Source organism: Balaenoptera ricei, chromosome 4 (assembly GCF_028023285.1).
Source record: "Balaenoptera ricei isolate mBalRic1 chromosome 4, mBalRic1.hap2, whole genome shotgun sequence".
Taxonomy (NCBI): Eukaryota; Metazoa; Chordata; class Mammalia; order Artiodactyla; family Balaenopteridae; genus Balaenoptera; species Balaenoptera ricei.
In genome coordinates, this window is record NC_082642.1 from 113,821,003 (window position 1) to 113,840,360 (window position 19,358).

Sequence of the window (19,358 nt, forward strand, 5' to 3'; positions counted from 1 at the left end):
TATTAATGCAAATTTATTCTTTCACCAAAGAGCCCAGAAAAAGTGAGGGACAATCAAAAATAAAATCTAGGGAGAAAGTAATAAAAAAGAAAGCCAATGGGCTACAAAGAATATTTGGAGCAAGCGCAGTAGCGCGCCTCGCCGCTATGGCGGCGGTGCCGTCCAGTCGGCCACTGGTGGTGGCGGCCACTTCCCCTCAGGAAGTCCGGTCTCCACCTCCCGCTCCCACCCCGCTTGCTCGGCGGCGGCAGCGGTTGTCCCTGCCTCTCCACCTCCTCCACCTCGGCCTGTCCACTGGCGGGCGGCGTTGGCGTGGAGGGGGGCCCCTGCCTCAGAGAAGATACCACGCTGAATGAGCAAAGACTGAACTTTTTACAGATACCTTTTGTAAAAGGCTTATAAGGAGTAGTGCCATAATTTGAATCACAATGGATTTCACTTTATGAGGTGAATGGGAGTGGAGTATTGGACAAAAATAGATTTTTTAATCTCTGCATCATGGTTTTCAGCTCCTCAGTTGTTGCACAGTCTCACTATTTGGGGAAAGTTCATGCTAAAAAACTGAAGCAATCAATGGGTGAATATGATCAAATTTCTCCACCAAGTTCTCAACCTGTTAAGGAGAACCCCTTGTCAACCTAATGAAGCATTCAAAGACATGTGACTCTTTTCAAGATGAACTTGAAGATTACATCAAAGTGTAGAAAGCCAGAGACTTAAAGCCAAAGACTTGTTTCAGAAAGATGAGAGAGGATTATTTGGAAACCTGTGGGTGCAAAGAAGAGGTTGGAGGTCTGGGCAAGATGGCGGAAGAGTAAGACGCGGAGATCACCTTCCTTCCCACAGATACAGTAGAAATACATCTACACGTGGAACTACTCCTACAGAACACCCACTGAACGCTGGCAGAAGACGTCAGACCTCCCAAAAGGCAAGAAAATCCCCACGTACTTGGGTAGGGCAAAAGAAAAAAGAAATAACAGAGACAAAAGAATAGGGACGGGACCTGCACCAGTGGGAGGGAGCTGTGAAGGAGGAAAGGTTTCCACACACTAGGAAGCCCCTTCGCGGGCAGAGACTGCGGGTGGCAGGGGGGGAAGCTTCGGAGCCGCGGAGGAGAGCGCAGCCACAGGGGTGCGGACGGCAAAGCGGAGAGACTCCCGCACAGAGGATCGGTGCCGAGTAGCACTCACCAGCCCGAGAGTCTTGTCTGCTCCCCCGCCGGGGCGGGCGGGGGCTGGGAGCTGAGGCTCGGGCTTCGGTCAGATCGCAGGGAGAAGACTGGGGCTGGCGGCGTGAAGACAGCCTGAAGGGGGCTAGTGCGCCACGGCTAGCCGGGAGGGAGTCCGGGAAAAAGTCTGCAGCTGCCGAAGAGGCAAGAGAGTTTTTCTTGCCTCTTTGTTTCGTGGCGCGCAAGGAGAGGGGATTCAGAGCACCGCCTAAACGAACTCCAGAGACAGGCGCGAGCCGCGGCTATCAGCACGGACCCCAGAGACGGGCACGAGCCGCGGCTATCAGCGCGGACCCCAGAGACGGGCGCGAGCCACAGTTATCAGCGCGGACCCCAGAGACGGGCAAGAGATGCTAAGGCTGCTGCTGCCGCCACCAAGAAGCCTGTGTGCGAGCACAGGTCACTCTCCACACCGCCCCTCCCGGGAGCCGGTGCAGCCCGCCACTGCCAGGCTCCCGTGATCCGGGGACAACTTCCCCGGGAGAACGCACGGCATGCCTCAGGCAGGTGCAACGACACGCCGGCCTCTGCCGCCGCAGGCTCGCCCCACATCCATACCCCTCCCTCCCCGCCTGAGTGAGCCAGAGCCCCCGAAGCAGCTGCTCCTTTAACCCCGTTCTGTCTGGGCGGGGAACAGATGCCCTCAGGTGACCTACATGCAGAGGCAGGTCCAAATCCAAAGCTGAACCCTGGGAGCTGTACGAACAAAGAAGAGAAAGGGAAATCTCTCCCAGCAGCCTCAGAAGCAGTGGATTAAAGCTCCACAAACAACTTGATGTGCCTGCATCTGTTGAATACCTGAATAGACAACGAATCATCCCAAATTTAGGAGGTGGACTTTCGGAGCAGGATATATTAATTTTTCCCCTTTTCCTTTTTTTGTCAGTGTATATGTGTATGCTTCTGGGTGAGATTTTGTCTGTATAGCTTTGCTTTCACCATTAGTCCTAGGGTTAGGTCCGTCCGTTTTTGTTTTTTTTTACTTTTACTTAAAAAAATTTTTTTCCTAATAAATGTTTTCTTAATAATTTTTTCCTTATTTTCTATTTTTAGAAATTAAAAAAAAATTTTAATAAGTTTTTCCATATTTTTTATTTAAAAAAATTATTTTCTTAATGAATTTTTTCTTAATTTTTTCTTATTTTTTATTATAAAAAATTAATAAATCTATTTTTAAAAATTAAAAAAAATTTTTTTCTTAATAAATTTATTCTTAATAATTTTTTTCTTATTTTTTATTATAATAGCTTTATTTTATTTTATTTTATCCTCTTTCTTTCTTTCTTTCTATTTTTTTCTCCCTTTTATTCTGAGCCGTGTGGATGAAAGGCTCTTGGTGCTCCAGCCAGGCATCAGGGCTGTGCCTCTGAGGTGGAAGGGCCAACTTCAGGACACTGGTCCACAAGAGACGTCCCAGCCCCACGTAATACCAAATGGCGAAAATCTCTCAGAGATCTCCGTCTCAACATCAAGACCCAGCTTCACTCAACGACCAGCAAGCTACAGTGCTGGACACCCTATGCCAAACAACTAGCAAGACAGGAACACAGCCCCATCCATTAGCAGAGAGGCTGCCTAAAATCATAATAAGGCCACAAACACCCCAAAACACACCACCAGATGTGGACGTGCCCACCAGAAAGACAAGATCCAACCTCATCCACCAGAACACAGGCACTAGTCCCCTCCACCAGGAAGCCTACACAACCCACTGAACCAACCTTAGCCACTGGGGACAGATACCAAAAACAACGGGAACTACGAACCTGCAGCCTGTGAAAAGGAGACCCCAAACATAGTAAGATAAGCAAAATGAGAAGACAAAAAAACACACAGCAGGTGAAGGAGCAGGGTCAAAACACACCAGACCTAACAAATGAAGAGGAAATAGGCAGTCTACCTGAAAAAGAATTCAGAATAATGATAGTAAAGATGATCCAACATCTTGGAAATAGAATAGACAAAATGCAAGAAACATTTAACAAGGACGTAGAAGAACTAAAGAGGAACCAAGCAACGATGAAAAACACAATAAATGAAATTAAAAATACTCTAGACGGGATCAATAGCAGAATAACTGAGGCAGAAGAACGGATAAGTGACCTGGAAGATAAAATAGTGGAAATAACGACTGCAGAGCAGAATAAAGAAAAAAGAATGAAAAGAACTGAGGACAGTCTCAGAGACCTCTGGGACAACATTAAACGCACCAACATTCGAATTATAGGGGTCCCAGAAGAAGAAGAGAAAAAGAAAGGGACTGAGAAAACATTTGAAGAGATTATAGTTGAAAACTTCCCTAATATGGGAAAGGAAATAGTTAATCAAGTCCTGGAAGCACAGAGAGTCCCATAAAAGATAAATCCAAGGAGAAACACGCCAAGACACATATTAATCAAACTATCAAAAATTAAATATAAAGAAAACATATTAAAAGCAGCAAGGGAAAAACAACAAATAACACACAAGGGAAACCCCATAAGGTTAACAGCTGATCTTTCAGGAGAAACTCTGCAAGCCAGAAGGGAGTGGCAGGATATACTTAAAGTGATGAAGGAGAAAAACCTACAACCAAGGTTACTCTATCCAGCAAGGATCTCATTCAGATTTGATGGAGAAATTAAAACCTTTACAGACAAGCAAAAGCTGAGAGAGTTCAGCACCACCAAACCAGCTTTACAACAAATGCTAAAGGAACTTCTCTAGGCAAGAAACACAAGGGAAGGAAAACACGTACAATAACAAACCCAAAATATTTAAGAAAATGGGAATGGGAACATACATATTGATAATTACCTTAAATGTAAATGGATTAAATGCTCCCACCAAAAGACACAGACTGGCTGAATGGATACAAAAACAAGACCCGTATATATGCTGTCTACAAGAGACCCACTTCAGACCTAGAGACACATACAGACTGAAAGTGAGGGGATGGAAAAAGATATTCCATGCAAATGGAAATCAAAAGAAAGCTGGAGTAGCAATTCTCATATCAGGCAAAATAGACTTTAAAATAAAGACTATTACAAGAGACAAAGAAGGACACTATATAATGATCAAGGGATCGATCCAAGAGGAAGGTATAACAATTGTAAATATTTATGCACCCAACATAGGAGCACCTCAATACATAAGGCAAATACTAACAGCCATAAAAGGGGAAATCGACAGTAACACAATCATAGTAGGGGACTTTAACACCCCACTTTCACCAATGGACAGATCATCCAAAATGAAAATAAATAAGGAAACACAAGCTTTAAATGATACATTAAACAAGATGGACTTAATTGATATTTATAGGACATTCCACCCCAAAACAACAGAATACACATTTTTCTCAAGTGCTCATGGAACATTCTCCAGGATAGATCATATCTTGGGTCACAAATCAAACCTTGGTAAATTTAAGAAAATTGAAATCATATCAAGTATCTTTTCCGACCACAACGCCATGAGACTAGATATCAATTACAGGAAAAGATCTGTAAAAAATACAAACACATGGAGGCTACACAATACACTACTTAATAACGAAGTGATCACTGAAGAAATCAAAGGGGAAATCAAAAAATACCTAGAAACAAATGACAATGGAGACACGACGACCCAAAACCTATGGGATGCAGCAAAAGCAGTTCTAAGAGGGAAGTTTATAGCAATACAAGCCTACATCAAGAAACAGGAAACATCTCGAATAAACAACCTAACCTTACACCTAAAGCAATTAGAGAAAGAAGAACAAAGAAACCCCAAAGCTAGCAGAAGGAAAGAAATCATAAAGATCAGATCAGAAATAAATGAAAAAGAAATGAAGGAAACAATAGCAAAAATCAATGAAACTAAAAGCTGGTTCTTCGAGAAGATAAACAAAATTGATAAACCATTAGCCAGACTCATCAAGAGAAAAAGGGAGAAGACTCAAATCAATAGAATTAGAAATGAAAAAGGAGAAGTAACCACTGACACTGCAGAAATACAAAGGATCATGAGAGATTACTACAAGCAACTCTATGCCAATAAAATTGACAACCTGGAGGAAATGGACAGATTCTTAGAAATGCACAACCTGCTGAGACTGAACCAGGAAGAAATAGAAAATATGAACAGAGCAATCACAAGCACTGAAATTGAAACTGTGATTACAAATCTTCCAACAAACAAAAGCCCAGGACCAGATGGCTTCACAGGCGAATTCTATCAAACATTTAGAGAAGAGCTAACACCTATCCTTCTCAAACTCTTCCAAAATATTGCAGAGGGAGGAACACTCCCCAACTCATTCTACAAGGCCACCATCACCCTGATACCAAAACCAGACAAAGATGTCACAAAGAAAGAAAACTACAGGCCAATATCACTGATGAACATAGATGCAAAAATCCTCAACAAAATACTAGCAAACAGAATCCAACAGCACATTAAAAGGATTATACACCATGATCAAGTGGGGTTTATTCCAGGAATGCAAGGATTCTTCAATATACGCAAATCAATCAACGTGATACATCATATTAACAAACTGAAGGAGAAAAACCATATGATCATCTCAATAGATGCAGAGAAAGCTTTCGACAAAATTCAACACCCATTTATGATAAAAGCCCTGCAGAAAGTAGGCATAGAGGGAACTTTCCTCAACATAATAAAGGCCATATATGACAAACCCACAGCCAACATTGTCCTCAATGGTGAAAAACTGAAACCATTTCCACTAAGATCAGGAACAAGACAAGGTTGCCCACTCTCACCACTATTATTCAACATAGTTTTGGAAGTGTTAGCCACAGCAATCAGAGAAGACAAAGAAATAAAAGGAATCCAAATCGGAAAAGAAGAAGTAAAGCTGTCACTGTTTGCAGATGACATGATACTATACATAGAGAATCCTAAAGATGCTACCAGAAAACTACTAGAGCTAATCAGTGAATTTGGTAAAGTAGCAGGATACAAAATTAATGCACAGAAATCTCTTGCATTCCTATATACTAATGATAAAAAATCTGAAAGTGAAATTAAGAAAACACTCCCGTTTACCACTGCAACAAAAAGAATAAAATATCTAGGAATAAACCTACCTAAGGAGACAAAAGACCTGTATGCAGAAAATTATAGGACACTGATGAAAGAAATTAAAGATGATACAAATAGATGGAGAGATATACCATGTTCTTGGATTGGAAGAATCAACATTGTGAAAATGACTCCACTACCCAAAGCAGTCTACAGATTCAATGCAATCCCTATCACACTACCACTGGCATTTTTTACAGAACTAGAACAAAAAATTTCACAATTTGTATGGAGACACAAAAGACCCTGAATAGCCAAAGCAATCTTGAGAACGAAAAATGGAGCTGGAGGAATCAGGCTCCCTGACTTCAGACTATATTACAAAGCTACAGTAATCAAGACAATTTGGTACTGGCACAAAAACGGAAATATAGATCAATGGAACAGGATAGAAAGCCCGGAGATAAACCCACACACATATGGTCACCTTATCTTTGATAAAGGAGGCAAGCATATACACAGTGGAGAAAAGACAGCCTCTTCAATAAGTGGTGCTGGGAAAATTGGACAGGTACATGTAAAAGTATGAAATTAGAACACTCCGTGACACCATACACAAAAATAAACTCAAAATGGATTAAAGACCTAAGTGTAAGGCCATACACTATCAAACTCTTAGAGGAAAACATAGGCAAAACACTCTATGACATAAATCACAGCAAGATACTTTTTGACCCAGCCCCTAGAGAAATGGAAATAAAAACACAAATAAACAAATGGGACCTAATGAAACTTAAAAGCTTTTGCACAGCAAAAGAAACCATAAACAAGACCAAAAGACAACCCTCAGAATGGGAGAAAATATTTGCAAATGAAGCAACTGACAAAGCATTAATCTCCAAGATTTACAAGCAGCTCGTGCAGCTCAATAACAAAAAAACAAACAACCCAATCCAAAAATGGGCAGAAGACCTAAATAGACATTTCTCCAAAGAAGATATACAGATGGCCAACAGACACATGAAAGAATGTTCAACATCATTAATCATTAGAGAAATGCAAATCAAAACTACAATGAGGTATCATCTCACACCGGTCAGAATGGCCATCATCAAAAAATCTAGAAACAATAAATGCTGGAGAGGGTGTGGAGAAAAGGGAACACTCTCGCACTGTTGGTGGGAATGTAAATTGATACAGCCACTATGGAGAACAGTATGGAGGTTCCTTAAAAAACTAAAAATAGAACTACCATACGACCCAGCAATCCCACTACTGGGTATATACCCTGAGAAAACCATAATTCAAAAAGAGTCATGTACCAAAATGTTCATTGCAGCTCTATTTACAATAGCCAGGACATGGAAGCAACCTAAGTGTCCATCATCAGATGAATGGATAAAGAAGATGTGGCACATATATACAATGGAATATTACTCAGCCATAAAAAGAAATGAAATGGAGGTATTTGTAATGAGGTGGATGGAGTTAGAGTCTGTCATACAGAGTGAAGTAAGTCAGAAAGAGAAAAACAAATACAGTATGCTAACACATATATATGGAATCTAAGGAAAAAAAAAAAAGGTCATGAAGAACCTAGCGGCAAGATGGGAATAAAGACACAGACCTACTAGAGAATGGACTTGAGGATATGGGGAGGGGGAAGGGTGAGATGTGACAGGGTGAGAGAGTGTCATGGACATATATACACTACCAAATGTAAAATAGATAGCTAGTGGGAAGCAGCCGCATAGCACAGGGAGATCAGCTTGGTGCTTTGTGACCGCCTAGAGGGGTGGGATAGGGAGGGTGGGAGGGAGGGAGATGCAAGAGGGAAGAGATATGGGAACATATGTATATGTATAACTGATTCACTTTGTTATAAAGCAGAAACTAACACACCATTGTAAAGCAATTATACTTTAATAAAGATGTTTAAAAAAAATAAAAAAGAAGAGGTTGATTCTAGACCCAGGTGTAGAATGTTTGATCAAAGACTCCTTTGTGAAACCGTCCAGATCTACCAAAGACCATGCAGTATTTCGCAAACAGTGGAAAAGCGGTTACCTCAGTGGCTAGCAGCTCATGACAGCAGGCTGAGACTGGACTCCCTGAGCGGCTGTCAATTCACCAGGGACTGTTTCTCAGGAAAACCAGTAGCTCTGAACTTTAGTCAGCAAGAGTATAACTGTAGCTCATACAGTGTAGAATCTGGAGTTTACAGGCACCTCTCCTCAGAAAACAGTACCGGTGCCCATCAAGCTAGTTATAAACAGATACATCAGAAGAGTAAAAGGCACCCAGAGGAAGGCCGGGAAAAATGAGAGGAGGAGCGGCCCAAGCATAAGAGGAAGAAAGCTTGTGAGGAAATAGATTTAGACAAATACAAGTGCATCCAAAGAAACAAAACAGAGGTGGAAACAGTCAGTACAGAAAAGCTTAAGAACCGAAAGGAGAAAAAAAGCCGAGATGTAGTCTCTAAGAAAGAGGAACATAAGCGTAGTAAAGAGAAAAAGGAACAAGGCAAAGAAAGGAAAAAGAGGAGATGCTTTGGGACCAGTGTATCCTTGGATTTTGAAGCTCTTGCATTGGTTCTCCTGAGGTTAAACTGAAAAAATAGTTGAGGAGCTTGGTTTTACGATGTTCCTATCACTCTTTTCATGTGAACAGGTACAAAGGCTAAGTGAACAGAAAACATTTAGTGTGCTTGTTCTCCAACATGGAAATTACTTTTCCTCTTTTCTAAAATCATTACTACATTTTTCTTATACATAATGTAATTTCCCTTAACGAGAGTGGCTCTGCTTTAATTCATCAAATTGTTATGATGGTGGAAGTATTTTTCCCTTGGGATGTCATTTATTTTAAATTGGAGGATTAATAGGCTTTACAGAATCTATTTCTTGACTGGGTTTTAGTTTGGGGTGGGTGTTTTTATATTCATTAGTTTTCTCTGTGAAGCAGTTTAGATTGATTTTTTTTCCTTTGTTAGATCTAACTTGCAGTATATTTTCTATATTGGAAAGTGGAAAATGACATACATTATAATATGCTTAAGTTACATACAGTTTTAAATGTTTCAAGGAGTCTTGATACAAAATCAGTTTATATTCTGGAAATGTTTATAATATAATAAAGTTCTAATTTCTACAAAAAAAAAAGAATATTTGGAAACAAGTTCTGCAAGTTGGCACTGATTAGAGGCAAAGGTCAAAGAAGGCATGACTATGGTATGGTCAGTGGAGTTAAGTGAGGTAAAATCAAACCTCATCTTGGTGAAATAAATTGAAAAGCCACAGATGTTAACCTGTAGGTCTTAGAAAGAATGGTTCAAACTACAATTGATACACGGCCTTGGAGTTAAATATTTGGTGACTATAGAGAAAACCAAGACTGATTATACATTAAATATGTATATCTTTCTGCATTCCCCACCTCACAGAGAAAAAATAATGAATAAAATAAAAGACTTGAAGTATATTTTACTATAATAATTATCACTTCAGTGCTTACTCTTTGCCAACCACAGTTCAAAGAGCTTAACAAGTGTTAATCATTTAATCCTCACCATAACCCTGTGAAGAAAATACACGTATTATCACCACTTTACCAATACGGAGACTGAGGCACAGAGAGTTTAACTTGCCCAAGGAGTCACAGCTTGTAGGTAACCAAAATGCTAAACTGCTTCCCACAATTATCCTGAGCCTGGTCACAAACTTTGGGTCACAAAACTCTAGTGGAATGTGTTTAGGGCCACCTACAATAAGAATACGGCCACATATAGTTACTATGAAGAAGATGGTAACTTTGGACTGACAGATAGTCCTTTAAAAAATCACACATGGTTACCAATTAGGTCTCAGGGACAATAATGTAAGAAAGGCGCAAATGGATGTGAGTGGCCAGCAAGAAGATTAAAAAGGCAATAAAAGGTCCTAAGTCCAGGGAGCAAAGTTTATCAAATGGCCACTTGTGGTAACACGAAGGTAGCAAATCCTCAATAAGAATTCACACAACAGACATGATGCTAGATAGACATGAGGCCCTGGGAGCCTGCTCACAGCATGTCTTGGTACTGTAATAATGCATTGGTGTGGGGGCAATCTTGCATATCTATGCTATGTGTCTTCTCCTGGGAACTATACCGAAAAGAATAAAACTGGGTCTTTGGTAAAAATGTAATACAAGAATCTAAGATATCATTATTGTAAAATACATTTATATTGTAAAAAAAATATTAGGGGGAAAAATAGACCTTGATGGTTTGTAATTAATGAAGCATGGCTCTTTCAAAGGCAGAGAAGGTAAAAGTTTCCCTCAAATCCCACCAATAACTGGTTTTGGAGCACACAGAATGCTGTAGAGGGGTAGAAGAGGCTGATTTCAGAGCCAACAGCTGTGACTCTCCCACAGTGATTGTCACCTGTTCGGTTTTCTTTGACAGGGCAGGAACTGGAACTGTCTCCTGCTGCGTCATTGCTGTGTCTCCTCCTCCTTCACCATCTGATGCTTCTAGGAAACATAAAGTTTAAAAATGAGAAAAGCACCTCTCTCTTTCTTTCTCCCATTGCTAGTGTAATCTTGGTACCACCTTTTTAGAAGGTTCTATCCCTTGACTCATTAATTTCACCTCTAAGAAGCTGAATTTAAGAAAATCATCCAAAATGAAGACAGAGATTTAAGAACCAAGGTGGCAGTGTTATTTATAAAACTGCAAAAATGAAGATTATTCAGATGTCTAAATTTGAGAATGTTTAATTATGGAACACTCACGCCGATTTTACAGATATTAAACTCCCCATTTTCAGATAAGAAAGTTGCTGCTTAGAGGGATGAAGTAATTTGCCCCAGGTCATAATACACCTGGGAACCCTACTTGAGTCCAGAGTCTTCCCCACAAGTGATACTGCCTGCACTGAGAACCAGCCAGCTCTTGACACCTGTGTGCTGGCTCCAGGGGTAATGTTAAGAGAGTGTGACGGAAGGATGATAGATCATGAGAAATTCTTATTTTGAATTTATAAAATCTTTCAACACTGGAAAAAGTAAATTCTTACTCTAAGAACCAGGAAAAATAAAAGCTTTAATAATTTTTCTGTTAAAAAGCTCTTTAAAAGAAGCATGGCAACCATAAGTTTCTTACTTCCCATAATGCCATACTGTCTTCCAGATTATAGTGGTTGTTCTCTTTGAACACATTTTTGAATCCTTGAAAGGCTTTACTCACTCCCTTTGAGTTTTTCGGTATATCTCAAAGCCCAAAATGTGAATTTGTGAGTAATATTGGTCAGAATTCATATTTGGGTACAAATTAACTAGTTTGGTAGTCCTGAGCTTTTAAATGTTTACATACTATGATGGTTAATTTTATGTGTCAACTTGATTGGGCCACAGGGTGCCCAGATATTTGGTCAAACATTATTCTGGATGTTTCTGTGTAGGTGTTTTTGGTTGAGATTAACATTTGAATGGTTAGACTGAATAAAGCAGATTTCCCTCCCTAATGTGGGTGGCACTCATGCAATCAGATATGGCTGGAATAGAACTAAAAGCATGAAAGAAGAAGAAACAACTGACACTGCAGGATCATGAGAGATTACTACAAGCAGCTACATGCCAATAAATTGGACAACCTGGAAGAAATGGACAAATTCTTAGAAAAGCACAGCATTCCAAGACTGAACCAGGAAGAAACAGAAACATGAACAGACCAATCACAAGCACTGAAATTGAAACTGTGATTAAAAATCTTCTGACAAACAAAAGCCCAGGGCCAGATGGCTTCACAGGCAAATTCTATGAAACATTTAGAGAAGAGCTAACACCTATCCTTCTAAAATTCTTCCAAAATATAGCAGAGGGAGGAACACTCCCAAACTCATTCTATGAGGCCACCATCACCCTGATACCAAAACAAGACAAAGATGTCACAAAAAAAGAAAACTACAGGCCAATATCACTAATGAACATAGACGCAAAAATCCTCAACAAAATACTAGCAATTCGAATCCAACAATACATTAAAAGGTTCATACACCATGATCAAGTGGGATTTATCCCAGGGATGCAAGGATTTTTCAATATCTGCAAATCAATCAGTGTGATTCACCACATCAAAAAATTGAAGGATAAAAACCATATGATCATCTCAATAGATGCAGAAAAAGCTTTTGACAAAATTCAACACCCATTTATGATAGAAACCCTCCAGAAAGTGGGCATAGAGGGAACCTACCTCAACATAATAAAGGCCATATATGACAAACCCACAGCAAACATCATTCTCAATGGTGAAAAACTGAAAGCATTTCCTCTAAGATCAGGAATAAGACAAGGATGTCCACTCTCACCACTATTATTCAACATAGTTTTGGAAGTTTTAACCACAGCAAGCAGAGAAGAAAAAGAAATAAAAGGAATCCAAATCAGAAAAGAAGAAGTAAAATTGTCATTGTTTGCAGATGACATGATAGTATACATAGAGAATCCTAAAGAAGCTACCAGAAAACTACTAGAGCTAATCAATGAATTTGGTAGAGTAGCAGGATACAAAATTAATGCACAGAAATCCCTTGCATTCGTATACACTAAAAACGAAAGATCAGAAAGAGAAATTAAGGAAACACTCTCATTTACTATTGTAACAAAAGAATAAAATACTTAGGGATAAACCTACCTAAGAGGCAAAAAACCTGTATGCGGAAAACTATAAGACACTGATTAAAGAAATCAAAGACGATACAAACAGATGGAAAGATATACCATGTTCTTGGATTGAAATAATCAACATCGTGAAAATGACTGTACTACCCAAAGCAATCTACAGAATCAATGCAATCCCTGTCAAATTACCAATGGCATTTTTCACAGAACTAGAACAAAAAATTTTACAATTTGTATGGAAACACAACAGACCACAAATAGCCAAAGCAATCTTGAGAAAGGAAAATGGAGTTGGAGGAATCAGGCTCCCAGACTTCAGACTATACTACAAAGCTACAGTAATCAAGACAGTATGGTACTGGCACAAAAACAGAAATATAGATCAATGGAAGAGGATAGAAAGCCCGGAGATAAACCCACGCACATATGGTCACCTTATCTTTGACAAAGGAGGCAAGAATATACAATGGAGAAAACAGTCTCTTCAATAAGTGGTGCTGGGAAAACTGGACAGCTACATGTAAAAGAATGAAATTAGAACACTCCCTAACACCATACACAAAAATAAAGTCAAAATGGGTCAAAGACCTAACTGTAAGGCCAGATACTATCAAACTCTTAGAGGAAAACATAGGCAGAACACTCTATGACATAAATCACAGCAAGATCCTTTTTGACCCACCTCCTAGAGTAATGGAAATAAAATCAAAAATAAACAAATGGGACCTAATGAAACTTAAAAGCTTTTGAACAGCAAAGGAAACCATAAATAAGATGAAAAGACAACCCTCAGAATGGGAGAAAGTATTTGTAAACAAAGCAACTGACAAAGGATTAATCTCCAAAATATACAAGCAGCTCATACAGCTTAATATCAAAAAAAAAAAACAAACAACCCAATCCAAAAATGGGCAGAAGACCTAAACAGACATTTCTCCAAAGAAGATATACAGATTGCCGTTCTTTAGCGCCATCTGCTCGCTGTGCCGCCTTCTGCTCCTCCTGCCGCCGCCCTGAGTCACTGCCTGCGCAGCTCTGGCCGCCTGGCTCCCTGTGCTAGCCACTGATATTTGGCGCTCATACAACATGGCAGACATCGACAACAGAGAACAGTCTGAACTTGATCAAGATTTGGATGATGTTGAAGAAGTAGAAGAAGAAGAAACTGGTGAAGAAACAAAAATCAAAGCACGTCAGCTGACTGTTCAGATGATGCAAAATCCTCAGATTCTTGCAGCCCTTCAAGAAAGACTTGATGGTCTGGTAGAAACACCAACAGGATACATTGAAAGCTTGCCTAGGGTAGTTAAAAGACACGTGAATGCTCTCAAAAACCTTCAAATTAAATGTGCACAGATAGAAGCCAAGTTCTATGAGGAAGTTCATGATCTTGAAAGAAAGTATGCTGTTCTCTATCAACCTCTATTTGATAAGCGATTTGAGATCATTAATGCCATTTATGAACCTACAGAAGAAGAATGTGAATGGAAACCAGATGAGGAAGATGAAATTTCGGAGGAGCTAAGAGAAAAGGCCAAGATTGAAGATGAGAAAAAGGATGAAGAAAAAGAAGACCCCAAAGGAATTCCTGAATTTTGGTTGACCGTTTTTAAGAATGTTGACTTGCTCAGTGATATGGTTCAGGAACATGATGAACCTATTCTGAAGCACTTGAAAGATATTAAAGTGAAATTCTCAGATGCTGGTCAGCCTATGAGTTTTGTCTTAGAATTTCACTTTGAACCCAATGAATATTTCACAAATGAAGTGTTGACAAAGACATATAGGATGAGGTCAGAACCAGATGATTCTGATCCTTTTTCTTTTGATGGACCAGAAATTATGGGTTGTACAGGGTGCCAGATAGATTGGAAAAAAGGGAAGAATGTCACTTTGAAAACCATTAAGAAGAAGCAGAAACACAAGAGACGTGGGACAGTTCATACTGTGACCAAAACAGTTTCAAATGACTCTTTCTTTAATTTTTTTGCCCCTCCTGAAGTTCCTGGGAGTGGAGATCTGGATGATGCTGCTGAAGCTATCCTTGCTGCGGACTTTGAAATTGGTCACTTTTTACGTGAGCGCATAATCCCAAGATCAGTGTTATACTTTACTGGAGAAGCTATTGAAGATGATGATGATGATTATGATGAAGAAGGTGAAGAAGCGGATGAGGTAATGTTTACCAAATGAGCAAATTCTGTTTAACACACTGAGAAGCAAATTGAGTGACTTATGTATTCCTTTGCTATAAATCATTACTCTGTGATATGGGATAAAAATGTTTTTGGGAAAAAATATGGTTTTAGAATTCTACAGCCAAACAATGTATGTATGAGGTTTCAATAAATAAATTGCAAAACTCAAAAAAAAAAAAAAAGATATACAGATTGCCAACAAACACATGAAAAGATGCTCAATATCACTAATCATTAGAGAAATGCAAATCAAAACTACAATGAGGTATCACCTCACACCAGTCAGAATGGCCATCACCAAAAAATCTACAAACAATAAATGCTGGAGAGGGTGTGGACAAAAGGGAACCCTCCTGCACTGTTGGTGGGAATCTAAATTGATACAGCCACTATGGAGAACAGTATAGAGGCTCGTTAAAAAACTAAAAATAGAACTACCATATGACCCAGCAATCCCACTGCTGGGCATATACCCTGAGAAAACCATAATTCAAAAAGAGTCATGTACCCCAATGTTCATTGCAGCACTATTTACAATAGCCAGGAGATGGAAGCAACCAAAGTGTCCATCGACAGATGAATGGATAAAGAAGATGTGGCACATATATACCATGGAATATTACTCAGCCACAGAAAGGAACGAAATTGAGTTATTTCTAATGAGGTGGATGGACCTAGAGTCTGTCATACAGAGTGAAGTCAGAAAGAGAAAAACAAACACCGGATGCCAACACACATATATGGAGCCTAAAAAACGGTAGTGATGAACCTAGTGGCAGGCCAGGAATAAAGACACAGATGTAGAGAATGGACTTGAGGACACAGGGGGGGAATGGGAAGCTGGGATGAAGTGAGAGAGTGGCATGGACATATATACACTACCAAATGTAAAATAGATAGCTAGTAGGAAGCAGCCGCATAGCACAGGGAGATCAGCTCGATACTTTGTGATGACCTAGAGGGCTGGGAAAGGGAGGGTGGGAGGGAGGCTCACGAGGGAGGGGATATGGGGATATATGTGTACATATAGCTGATTCACTTTGTTCTACAGCAGAAACTAACACAACATTGTAAAGCAATTATACTCCCATAAAGATATTAAAAAAAGAAGAGAAAAGAAGTAAAAGCATGACCTCCCCTGATTAAGATAATTTTTTCTGCCTTTGTACTTGAACTGAAACATTGGCTCTTCCTGGATCTGGAGCCTGCCAGCCTTCAAGCTGGAACTACACCACCAGCTCTCCTGGTTCTCAAGCCTTCTGACTAGGATTGGAACTAGACAACTGGCTCTTCTGGGTCTCCAGCTTGTCAGTCTATCCTGCAAATCTTGGGACTTGACAGTCTCCATAATTGCATGAGCCAATTCCTTTATATATACACACATAGATACACAGAGAGAGAGAGAGAGAGAGAGAGAGAGACAGAGAGAGAGAGAGAGTGATAAATATAGATAGATATATAGATATCTACTCTGTTGCTTCTGTTTTTCTGGAGAATCCTGATTAATACCCCTACTTTTAACTGTGTAGCATGAAAAAAAGCACTCTACCCAATGAAGTAGTAGCAGGTAGAAGATTAACAGGGCTTTTTACTTATTTTTTATTTTTAAAATTTATTTATTTATTTATTTATTTATTTTTGGCTGCGTTGGGTCTTCGTTGCTGCACATGGGCTTTCTCCAGTTGTGGCGAGCAGGCACTACTCTTCCTTGCGGTGTGCGGGCTTCTCGCTGCGGTGTCTTCTCTTGTTGCAGAGCATGGGTTCTAGGCACGCGGGCTTCAGTAGTTGTGGCTCACGGGCTCTAGAGCGTGGGCTCAGCAGTTGTGGTGCACAGGCTTAGTTGCTCCGCAGCATGTGGGATCTTCCCAGACCAGGGCTCGAACCCGTGTTCCCTGCATTGGCAGGCGGATTCTGAACCACTGCGCCACCAGCGAAGTCCCTAACAGGGATTTTTAAATGAAGGACTAAGTTGGCATTAAAAGTATTTATAGAGCTGCTTCTGGGAAGAGAGTAGTAGTAGTCATATTTTCCCTTATTCCTCCTGCTAAGTACAGCAAAAAATCCTGACCATTATATATAAAACAAACATAGGAGATCTCTGAAAGGTGGAGAGAAGAAGTCAGACATGCTAGGGACTTTGGGGCCCCAGGAACAACACAGCGGTGAGCTCCCTGGGTTTTCTTTTTGCCTTATTATCTCAGACTTGGAGCTAAAGAAGCTAGTAACTTGGAAATGCCAGTGACAGCAAACAAAAAAGCCCCAACAAATGTCTGCTCTGTTTAACAAAATGACCAGGAAAACGACAGCCTAGCAAGACTGAAAACCTTTGGATAATAACCACTTGACTTCAGCCAAACACAACAGAAAAACTGTTTTCTTTGCTGCCTACACCAGCAAAGGCTGAGTGGGGAACCTAGACTTCCACCTTTGTCAGGCTGTAATGAGGCACCCCAACTCCTCCTCCACCTTCCATCAGGGTGGTGTCAGAGGTGATCAAGTAGGGACTGAACGCCTGAAGAGATTTTCATCCCTGAAGGGTGGTAACAGACCCCTGTTCTCTACCACCACCACCAGTGCATTATCAATGGAGAATACACTGTGAGCCTGGACTTCCACCTCCTCCTGGTAGTAATGAAGGACACCTTTCCTTCCCCACTAGGGTCGGAGGAACCCTAGTAGAGAATCAGGACTTTACATACTGCCCAGTGGTAATGAGGCCAACACCCACACTAGTGCTTTAGCAAGCACTGAAAGAGCTATGCAAAGAGATGCACTCAAAAATACTACAATAAATCAAAACAGAATTCTAAAAATGTTCAAGTAACCCACAGGAAGGCAGGAAAGATAAACAAGAACTAGCAAATAAACAGAAAAGACAAAATAAAATGGCATATTTGAATCCCAACATATCAACAATTACATTAATGTAAATGATCTAAACATACCAATTTAAAGACAGAGATTGGGACTTCCCTGGTGGCACAGTGGTTAAGAATCTGCCTGCCAATGCAGGGGACATGAGTTCGATCCCTGGTCTGGGAAGATCCCACATGCCGTGGAGCAACTAAGCCCGTGCGCCACAACTACTGAAACTGCGCTCTAGAGCCCGTGAGCCACAACTTCTGAGCCCACGTGCCACAACTACTGAAGCCTGTGCACCTAAAGCCCATGCTCCGCAACAAGAGAAGCCACCACAATGAGAAGCCTGCGTATTGCGATGAAGAGTAGTCCCTGCTCGCCGCAACTAGAGAAAGCCCGTATGCAGCAACGAAGACCCAACGCAGCTAAACATAAATAAATAAACACATTTATAAAAAAAAAGACAGAGATTGACAAAGTGGATTAAAAAAATGAACTAACTATATGCTGTTTACAAGAAACTTACCTCAAATATGACGATACAGCTAAAAGCAAAATGATGGCTGAAATATAACATGTAAATATTGATAAAAAAGCAGGAGTTATATTAATATATTATACTCTATTAATTATATTAATATAAGATTAATTATATTGTATTATATTATATTATATTTGATATTAATATCAGATAGAGGTTGAATAAATTAGTTGTTTCTTTAGTCTGTGTGTGATGTTATTTGGTTCCAAAAAAGAAAACTGCTTTTCTGAAGTAAGGATGCTAGTACTGTGAGTTCCATTAAGACAGTATTAAAAGAACAGTATGGGGACCCAACCTAACCAGCTTGGCTCCAGCATCTAGATTTCTCTAGAACTGCTGGCATTTGAGGAAGTTAAGCTAGGCCTGTGCCATTCAGTCCCAGTGGCTGATTCAGCCCGTGGAGTGGAGTCACCAAGATGGTGCCACCTTATTTTCAACTCCTTGAGGGTCTACTTTAAAAAAAAAAAAAAAGGATACCACCAGATGGGATTGGTTGAATTCTTCCAGGAGTGGAGTCAAGTACACTGTTCTTTTTCAACCCCAGGCAAAGAGAGCAAAAAGCTAAAATTAAAAGTTGCACAAAAAAAAAAAAAAAGTTGCACATATCTTTCTCTTTCCTTCAATCCCTGACTTTGTCCTCTTTATGAAAAGTATCAGAAATCCAATTTCTCAGCAATTTCCTTAAGCTTCTAAGTATTTACTTGCATGAACTCCTTCTAGGCCCTAGGGAGAATACTGGCAATGGATCATACAGTTAATTTTTCTTAAAAAATCTGCAAAAGAAAGACATATGGTGATTAAAATAAATACAATAGACCACTGTCTATTTCTACCCAGAATTCACCTC

At 40.0% G+C, this 19,358-nt stretch overlaps 2 protein-coding genes and 1 pseudogene across 6 annotated transcripts in view; 2 read left to right on the plus strand and 1 right to left on the minus strand.

Moving 5' to 3' along the window:
• Window positions 1–19,358, minus strand: part of CMSS1 (cms1 ribosomal small subunit homolog) — a 393,286-nt gene that overhangs the window by 33,875 nt on the left and 340,053 nt on the right. For all 5 annotated transcript variants that reach the window (XM_059921299.1, XM_059921303.1, XM_059921302.1 and 2 more), the window contains exon 2: window positions 10,674–10,762. In XM_059921299.1, the coding sequence (XP_059777282.1) occupies window positions 10,674–10,762 (89 nt within the window). The remainder of the gene's footprint in view (window positions 1–10,673; window positions 10,763–19,358) is intronic.
• LOC132365473 (lysine-rich coiled-coil protein 1-like) lies at window positions 630–8,825 on the plus strand (annotated as a pseudogene).
• Window positions 13,904–15,133, plus strand: LOC132365474 (nucleosome assembly protein 1-like 1). The gene has a single exon (XM_059922201.1). It carries the CDS (start codon window positions 14,000–14,002, stop codon window positions 15,104–15,106), a length of 1,107 nt encoding a protein of 368 aa, XP_059778184.1. The 5' UTR covers window positions 13,904–13,999; the 3' UTR covers window positions 15,107–15,133.

Excerpts from the sequence above, each read along its gene's own strand:
- LOC132365474 (XM_059922201.1), top strand. The coding sequence starts at position 14,000 with ATGGCAGACATCGACAACAGAGAACAGTCTGAACTTGATCAAGATTTG.